This window comes from Elephantulus edwardii, unplaced genomic scaffold, assembly GCF_000299155.1.
Source record: "Elephantulus edwardii isolate Elephantulus edwardi_28Jun2011 unplaced genomic scaffold, EleEdw1.0 scaffold00088, whole genome shotgun sequence".
NCBI lineage: Eukaryota > Metazoa > Chordata > Mammalia > Macroscelidea > Macroscelididae > Elephantulus > Elephantulus edwardii.
Window position 1 is genome coordinate 10,693,468 of NW_006399838.1, and position 9,969 is coordinate 10,703,436.

At 39.8% G+C, this 9,969-nt stretch overlaps 1 protein-coding gene across 1 annotated transcript in view; it reads left to right on the forward strand.

The window, feature by feature from the left end:
- Positions 1-9,218, forward strand: part of GOLIM4 (golgi integral membrane protein 4) — a 116,848-nt gene extending 107,630 nt beyond the window's left edge. Inside the window, exons 15-16 of the mRNA XM_006890387.1 lie at positions 7,467-7,547; positions 9,066-9,218. Coding sequence (XP_006890449.1) covers positions 7,467-7,547; positions 9,066-9,218 — 234 coding nt within the window. The remainder of the gene's footprint in view (positions 1-7,466; positions 7,548-9,065) is intronic.
- The last annotated feature ends 751 nt before the right edge of the window (positions 9,219-9,969 follow it).

A 9,969-nucleotide genomic window follows, 5' to 3' on the forward strand; every position in this document is an offset into this window, starting at 1 on the left:
TCAAATCCACCAGTTGCTTCAAGGGAGAAAGATGTGCTGTGTCCCTCGTGTAGCCTCAGAAATCCAGCAGAGGGTCAAGTGTCGGTGTGAATTCATTTGACAGCCGTGGATAACGGGCATTAACTCAATCTTCCCCTTCTTGTTCCCACTACTGACCACTAAGAGGCGCTGCTGCTGCTGCCCTCAGTTCCTCTATTTTTTTCATCCAAATCAAAACTTCCCTCAGTATCTGTTCTTGGGGAGAAACTGTACCTTGCAGGATTTCATTTGTTCAGGGGTACAGCTCACAAAAATGATAGATTAGAACCCTCAGAATAAAAGACCAGAAACAAGTGACTTGTTGGAAATTTGCACTATCTTTCTCTTCTTAGTGTACCAGGGTTGCCCTTCTAAGATGTCAAAATGACAGTTATTAACAAGCATTTCTTGTTTGTTTTTAGAAATCGTGGACAGGAAATATTTATATGTTGACCCTATCTCCTTATTACTTACATTCTAGATTCATTAAGGGAAAACCCCAAACATCTAGTCACAAGAAAACAAAGATTCCCTGCTTAGTACAAGTGGTGAAGTGCTTGGCTGCTGTCCGAATTGTTAAGTTCTAATCTCCCAGAAGCACCTCAGCAGAAAGACCCGGTGAACTTCTTCCATAAAATCATACTGCTGGGAAAATCTAAAGTCAGTTCTTCTCTGACGCACCTGGTGACACCATAAGTTGGAATTGATTCAGTAACAGCTAGTTTGAAGTTTTTTGGTTTAAGAACAAACCAGACAAATTGGACCATCGCAGAAAAGTACTTGCTGTACTTCAGAATGAATTAAATGTACAAAAACCTGAGTGCCTCAGTTTACCTGATTAACTAAAAAGAGGTTGATCTGAACACTTTGGAGAGCACAAGCAAAAGGTTATATGGCCACCCTCAGAGGTCACACGCATATATAAGCCATGGGACCACCACATTGGGAAGTGATCAAGTCAGAAACTGCCCTATTAAACATTTCTCAGCCAGCGTGGAGTTCATCATCACAGTCAAGGTTGCTGTAGGCCTTTCATTTGTCACATTGCACCCATTTCTTTAGACCCTCTTTGGAATTACTCAGAGTTCAGCTTTTCTCATTCCTGTTTCATTCTGTAATAGATTTAATATGTACCTATACAGGCATGTTTGCCAGAGCCAGTTTCAAACCCAAGGTACCTGTTGTTTGTTGATTACACTTTGCCAAATCATACGTGGCTCATTTCTGAAATAACTGAAAATGTTACATTTTAGAGGAGAAAAAATGAGTGAGGAGGAGCAGGGTTGGAAAGATTTTGACAAAATGTGTCTGCTTCAGAAGAATTCTAAAGGTCAAGTATGGAAGATATAAAGGAGGAACACTCGGCTGCTGGCTTTGCATCTAAACATTTTTAAAATCGCTTAGAAAGTGGATGTGTCTCATTTAGTTAGCTTCCTATTATCATAATAGTAACCTTATGCAATATTTGTCCTTATGTGACTGAGATATTTCACTCGGCATGGTTCCTGAGACATTCTTAACCTAGCATCTCTTGTCACACAAGGGGAGGAAAAAAACCCCAAGACAAACAATTAGTCTCAAGTGTTGGTTATAGCCAAGACTCACCTTGAAGACTCAAAAACAGACAAAAAAACCAGTTCAAACTTATTGCCATCAAGTGGGAACCAACACAGAGCTGAACCTCCAAGATGTTTTCAAAGACTTAAAATCACATAGGCAGAAATTGCCCGTCTTCTGAGGAGCTGCGAGTGGATTCTGACCACCTGAGAAGCATGGACTTTCTATTAGCTCCTTACAGACATGGCACTAGAGATTGAAGAGGCGGTGAAGACTACAAATAGTCTACATGGTCTTACCTGGAGATTCCAATCGTGTCATGAATGGAGACTTGAAATTAGACTGTTTGACAAGCACCTCATCTGCTTTGAGGGACCCTAACCTTAGAGAAGCTGACATAAGGAAGTGCCCTGCAAGGGCTGTGAGCAGTCTAAACCTCTTGAAACATAAATGTAAAATGTCATGTATCGAGGCTCATTTACATATTTATTAAAATCTTCCAAAACTCTGACTCCTCCTTTTTCCACAGCACACTGTTGTGAAGGGTAAGGGGAGGAGGAGAAACAAAGGTCGTTGACTTTTATACCACTTATTTATGGACAAAGGATTTGAGATTCAGAGAGGTTAAAATGTTGAAGACTGCATAGTTACTTTGAACCATGAATAGAAGCAACCCAGGTTGGATTTTAATGGCTACCACAGTGGAGGATTTATTTGGTATCATGCAGTATACCACGCACATGACAGACATACCGAATCATTCCAGACACTTAACAGGTATATTGTTATAATCTTTGTTTTACATATAAGGAAAATAATGCTTATATTGGTTCACTGTCTTTTACAAGGTAATAATGTCTGTGGATGCCTTAGAAAAAAGACAGACAAGAAAAAAATGCCAATTGGCAAGATATGTGAACATTAAAAAAAAATAGTGTAAGTTATTGAAATGCACTGATTATGTAAGACTCGGGATTATAAAGATTTTCCAAAAGCAAACACATGATATGAACTGATGGATGGAACTCTTCTTCCTCCTCGTTCGGCACTACTAGAAGCACTTACACCATCAACTCTTACTCTAAAAATTATAATTTACAATTTAGCCTGCTTTTCTTAGGGCAACTTGGCATAATTTAAAGCAGATATAGGCAAGTTCTTCTTTATAGAAGTTACTAGATACAGAGGAATGATAGAAATTTACCATTTTGTGACCTCTAGTTAAAACAATTGATTCAAGAAATAATGGGAGACTGAGTGAGTTCACTTACCATAATGATGTCTAATTTCTCTAATGAGGGAAAAATGTACAATATACTCAACACTGGATATTGGAGATATAGAAAGCATGTAATTATACCTTTGGCCAGTACTTGATTTGAAGTATTGAAAGGGAATGTGTGCCCTGCAGATAATCTTGCTAAAAGTGGAATATGGTAATGGACTTTGAGGCTTGGTGGAGGGGGAAGATCGCATCCCACATTGCTTTGAGGAAAGAGGCACTTGAATGGATGTGTGGACCCGTGTTGGACTTCTGATTGAAGAGATTGATATTTGAAAGAAGTGCAAGCAGAAAAGGAGAAGAGGAAAAAGGAAAGGATGAGACTATTTTTAATAACTGGAGCAAGCTGTTTGGCTTCTGAGGCAGGGGAAAGTTGCCACCCAGCAGAGCCCACTTCAAGACTTGAGGTGGAAGAAATCCAACAATGCAGACAGAGGCCAAGCTTGGACGTGTTTCCTACCCAGCTACTGTGCACAGCGTGTGGACAAGCAGGAAAGTGTTGTTGACTTGAGCAGGGAGTTGTGAGGACCCCTGGCTTGTTGACTTGACCTGGCATGGTGAGGAGATCAACAGGTCTGGAATGCAAGGAAAAGTATGGGCTTCTGAGCTGTTAGCCGATGGCCATTTGAATCTTGCTGCAGAAGGCTGGGACTGAGTTGACCAAAACCCAAGCAAATGAAGAGTAGATAATCCCTACTTTGAACTAGGGTGGTGGTGGTGGTTGATTGCCTTTGAGTTGAGCACAGCTCATAATGACACTATAAACAAAAGACCTGAAGTCCCTCCACAACTATCGACATTTATCGAAGTTCATAGAGTTTCTGGAGTAATGTTATTTAGGAAGTGGATGCCACTCCTGCTTCCCAAGTGAACTAGGGTAGATACTTGCAGCCTGAGGCTTGCTCTGGACAGGACTTTGCTTGTAGATGCAGATGTTCAAAGTTTCCAGGTCGAACAGAGGGTCCCTCAGCAAAAGGGACCCGCTTGTTCCCCCAGACTACTGTTTTGGCAAAGATGGGCAATTCTTAACTTGGCTATCTAAAAGCGGAAGTTAGGGCATGAGGCAGGAAGTAGTTGGCTTACTTTCATGAAAGTAGTTATTACTAAAATGAAGGTAAGGGGTGGAGGAAAGGCCACAATAAAAATGAATGAAATAGAAAGTAAATGGAAGACTATATAAAAATAAGGTGCATGTGTTAAACCCATTTGAGTGCTAGAAATATTTAAAAATATAATCAATAGAAATAATAGGAGAAACCACTAAATTAAAAGAGGTTGGGGATCAAGCTCTCACTATCAGTACCTGTGAGACAAGCTGCCTTAGTAAAAGTGAGGAAAATAGGAAACACACATTCCTACCTCAGAATACCTCTTCTTTGAAAATCAAACCTGAGTACTCTAACACCTTTAAGCTAACTTTCATTTAAAGGAAATGTGGGGGTGATGTGAATGTGTGACGTTACACTAAAGAAGTGAATATACATACAAGATGTGGATTGTTTTAAAAGACAAAGTTATAACGTTGAGGCTAAAGCAGGGGTGTGGATTGGGTTACAATTAGAGCAACTAACTCTAACAGACATTTCTAAGACACGGAAATGTTCTAGTTATTAGATGATACCCAGAAGTTACTAATATTATCAGGTGTAGAAACGACTTGATAAAGCAAATGCCCGTGTTTTTACGTGTAGTGGTGAAATTCCATAAGGTCTAGAATGTTGTAAACTTATTTTAAACAATGATAGATGATGCAGGTGTGGCAGCATCAAGAGAGTTCCTGAACCTTTTCTGGAGTTCACGAAATGATTTTCATTTTGCTTGCTTGATGTTTTTGTCATAATAAAAACAAAGGAACTTCATCCAACTCGAAAAATTGTGGGGCCAAGGTTTTAGCTCAAATCTATTGAACTTCATTAAATTACTGAACTTTTACTGGAACAGAGCCATGCCCTTTTGCTTAGGAGTTTAGTTGCCACAAAGACCTTATTACATCTTTACAGGAAACATTTGCCAACCTTTGATGTGTGTGTGCTTTTTACGAAATTACACAGTTTCAAATCAGTTCTTCTCCTTACCCACAAATCTAATAACCTTTGGTGTTCACAAATGATTTCTTTTCATTAAGACTATATAGATGGCATGATTATGTTAATAAAAGTCAACAGGGATATCAGCAATTTAATATTTCAACTCATTTTTCCTTAAAATAGTGTAAATTAAGTGCTTCATTGTTTTCATTCCAATGGCCTATGAAATGCTACTATGAGGTTCCATGACTCAAGGTCGACGAGATGTCATGGACCGTACCCAGCTCACAAACTCATGGCCTTTGAATTGATTCCAACTCAGAAACCCTGTTGGATCACTAGACCTGTTTGTAAGACTGCAAGTCTTTACAGACGTGAACTACCATATTATTCTCCTTTGGAGTGGCTGATGAGTTCAGATCAGTGACCTTTTAGGTAGCAGCAAGTACTTGATCACTGTGCCATCAGATATCTTTGCTAGACTCATAAAGTGACAGAAAGACGTCTTCTCTTTAGTTCATTCTACCAGGAAAATGTGAATACAAAAATGGTCAGCGCCTCCTCCTCCAGAATGTATTTGGTGTGAGTGTAGGACCTGGTTGGTGGAGTTCTTTCTGCAAAAATTGGGTTCTAAAGCACCTCTAAAGAGACACCTTTGTATCCTCTTAACTGGTGAAGCTCCAGCCAGATCTGATCTGAGAGACAATTCTTTCTTTCTCATGTGGTCTGGACACCTTGATCTGACCCATCTATTTATTACTCTGGCTATAGCACCTGCATACTTTTATAATTTTGTTTGTTTCCCCAAATTCCTATTATGTCACAATCCTAGCAGTGCTCAGTCTCTATTTTGGTATAAGAACACTACCTTATGCTTATGCTTATATTCAGCAGTTGGTAAAAAAGATATTCAAATGACTTAAACTTTCTGACATCATATGTTTTCAAAATAGTCACTAAGTTAGAAAACATTTTACTAAGCAGTCTTGTGAAATGTAGTCATATTCATGAGAGGTTCATAATTATGTTCATAATCATACTAATAATGATATTTATTTAGCAAAAGTATCCTTGCTTCTTATTCTTACTGATTTGAACTTTAGAATAAAAATTAATACATATTTCTGATTCTGCAATTGACTACTTATGTCATATAATTTCTCTGACTCCATCTATTTAAAATATGACTTCTAAACTTTATGCTGTTGCTTACATTGTGGAATGTTAAGAATTCTCAAATTGTTAATTCTTAGTAGAATATATCCCCCAGATCGAATCTGAAGACTAAAAATGAGTCACTCATTATATTGCATCTTATATAGCATCTTCAGACAATGGGATTTGGATCCCACAGCTAACTAACTCCAATGTTCATGTTGGAATAAATACTCATTTTAAAATTAGAAAGGGGTTGTTGGATGTCTGCTATTTTTGTTCCAGTGACTTCAATACCTGGGAAAGTGTTTGATACAAAAAAAAAGAGGCAACAACAAACCAACCCCCCAAAACCCTAAACAAACCCAAAACACCAGCCCAATGTGAAACTCCCATTTTATATCTTAAGTAAGTGATATCTCTGTTGACATCTGAATATTTGCCATAATATCCTTCAGAAATTTATTCTTTCCTGACTTAGATAGTAACTGAAAACGTTTGCTTCTTACTTAGTATGGGAAGAAATATTTTAAAATTCAAATTGATTTGCATTTTGAGGTAGATAATAGGAACCCATGAAACTGAAATAATAGAGTCCATAAAACTCCTTAAAACATAAATGTGTCAGAACTCTTAGGAGAGGTCAGGATATGAGGCTGTGTAATAAGACTGTTTATGAGGAAATTGAGAGATAACCACTATCTTCTGGATATTTTAGCCAGAGAAGTTCATTCTTAATTATGAAAGAAATGCATTTACTGCTTTACTCGCTTTTACTGCTTTACTCCTTGTTTATAGGCAGTGGTGCAGTTTTGAACGTTGACGTTCATTCACTGATTCAGATATTGCTCATTATTTATAAGTAAGCCATTGTTAAATGTGTCATGTACACATCCAGGTCTTGAGGACAGCTAGTTAAATAAAGTAGAGGCTGCTTGCCTTCCTCAAAATTAAAATCTAAGAGAACTGTCAAAGGACGACGCTTATTTCCATTCAGAAAGGGAGATTCTTGGCTTTATAAATGGAATTTCTCTAGGTGTTATACTTGAGGGTGTTAGTCCTTACCCAGAGACATCAGACATGCAGACACAGAACCCTACATTCTGAATCGGTCACCTTGACTTTTAGAGTGGATATATAATACATTTCCTAAAGAACACAAGTCACACCTTTGACTTTTCTCTTTTTTCAGTTTTTAAATTACATTTATTATCAGTTAACACTGAACTTTCTGGAAGTCAGAATTTGTTGTAATTATTTAAGTAGATCGTGAGATGGATGGGTTCAGTGACTGGGGTACGTGTGTCGGAGACAATAAGGTTGGCAAAGAGGTTCAGGGCTATTGTACTTAGAATTGCAAGCGGCTCAGTGGCACATAACAGCAACAACACTACAAAGTCTTATGTGGTATCTCTGTTTTGTTTTAGATTCAAGAAGATTTGACTGATGAGAAAAAAAGGGAATTGGAGCCTAATGCTGAAGAGACGTATGGTGAAAACAATGAAAATGTATGTTTAGAAGCCATGTGTGTATATGTGATATTGCAAGTTTCAAAGAAGGTGTAGCTGATAAGTGTATTTTTTATGTTTTTATGATCTGGTAGAAGAGTGCTTGCCTATTTGCTTGGCTAAATCCCCTGCTGAGTATTTGCATTTCTAGCCTAAATATACCATGGACTGCTAAGAAAACGAACAGGTTCATCCTAGAGAGGGTTAAACCAGGCTGCTCCTTGGAAGCAAAGATTCTGAAGCTCCATCTGACATACTTTGGACATGTTGCAAGGAGGGACCAGTCCTTGGAGAGAGACATCATGCTTGGGAGGGTGGAGGGACAGTGCAGGAGAGGAGGACCTCGATGAGATGGACTGATTAGGGTAGGTGTGTTGGAGGCAGTGAGATTGTCACAGGACAGAGCAGGGATTAGAGCTGTTGTACAGAGGGTCGCTATGAGTCACAGATGACTCGACGGTCACAGATGACTTGACGGTGCCTAACAGCAACAGCATCCTAAATATACTGAATGGGAATCTACATTTTTTTTCAAGACCCCTGTAGGAATCTCTGGTGACTTAGTGATAAGGAGTTGTGTTGCCAACCCAGAGGTATGTGGTTTGAATCCACCAGCTACTCTGCTGGAGAAAAATGAGCAGTCTCCTCCCTTGTGATTTGCAGACTCTGAAAATTCACTGAAGAGTGAGCTCTAAGTCCGTTCTGACAGAGCTGAACTGCCCCGCATGATTTCCAGGGCTGTACCCTTTAATCAGAGAGCTGGACGATGACTAGGGATGATAGAGAATTGATCAGCCTTTGAGCTGTGGTGCTGGAGAAGAGTGTTGAATATCCCATGGTCTGCTAGCAGAACAAACAGGTTTTTCCTGGAGAGGGTGAAGCCAGAACGTTCCCTGAAGTCAAGGATTCTGAAGCTTGGTCTGACATACTTTGGGTGTGTTGCAAGGAGGGACTGGTCCTTGGAGAGGGACATCATGTTTGGGAGAGTGGAGGGATGGTGTAGGAGAGGAAGAACCTCGATAAGATGGATCGATTCTGTGAGTGGAGTGGTGGGAATGAATGTGTTTGAGACGGTGAGTTTAGCACAGTATAGAACGGCGTTTAGGGCTCTTGTACATGGGGTCGCTATGAGTTGCAAATGACTCGATGGCACATAACAATAACAACCACCCCTTTATAGGGGCAGATCACCAGGTCTTTCTTTCCAGGGAGCAGCTGGGTGGCTTCCAAACACCAGCTTTTCAGTTAGTAATCAAGCACTTAACCTTTGTATCACCAGCACCAACCTTTACCTCCGAGATGTCACTAGTTGAACGGGCCAGCTGAGCCTTAAGGGAGTTGTAACAACGTGAGGCTTGGAAAAGATAAACGCTGTTGTCTAAAGGATCATTTTTCATCACTTGTTTCCTTTCAGTAAAAAAAACCAAAACACCATTTTGAACAGATTTTGGAGGAAATTGTATCAGTAAATTCAAGCTCTCTCACCTGTTTGTGTGGCATTTTTTTTTTCCTTTTAAGGGTGATGATAAAAATAATGACGGAGAAGAACAAGAGGTTCGAGAGGACACCCGGCCCAAAGGCCAGGAGGAGCACTATGAGGAGGAGGAAGAGGAGGAGGAAGAAGATGGGGCTGCTGTTGCCGAGAAGTCGCATCGGAGGGCCGAGATGTAGCGGTGCCCGGTCTCAGACGTGCTCCCCCAAGGGGTGCGTCTCAAGTTGCTCGAGTGGGGTCTGCCTCCTGAACTTGTGGCTATTTAATTACAGAAATTAAGGACGTAGACTTTTTTTAAAAAAAAAAAAACCCTTTTGTATTAGAAATACTCACACATTTATATGAATCTATTTTGATATAACCTAGGTTAGAGCTTCTTTTATATTCAAGCTAAACAAGAAGAAATCTCATTTTTCATATATTATGAGATGCTGGGGGGAAAAGCATAGATTTTTCTATCTCTTCCAACTTGTTACCTTTTTTTATCTTGTAGTTTCCAGGTGTTTTGTTTGAGTTCGGTGATGTGCAGGATGTAAAACTGGTGACACTTCAAGATGCTGTGCACACTTGGAGGAGAGTGGTCACTGCTCCTTCCAGGTTCTGAGGAACTCTGGTGGTGCCGTGGTGAAAGCATTCCACTGGCAACCAACACGTTGCCTGTTGAATCCACAAGTCCATACTTGAGATGAAGAAGGGACAATCTGCTTGTTAAAAATGTACAGTCTTGGAACCCTGCGAGGCAGCTCTCTCTGTCCTGCAGGATTGCAGTGGGTCAGAACCCACCAGAGAGCAGGTGATTTGGTTTCGGGTTTCTGGCAAGTCTCAGGGACAAGATCCGTACACGGAGTAGTGGACAGTTGGGAAGGTGTTTTTGTTGTTGTTTTTCTTTTTCTTTTTCCCCAAGAGTAACAGAATTGTTTTTCAGATTTC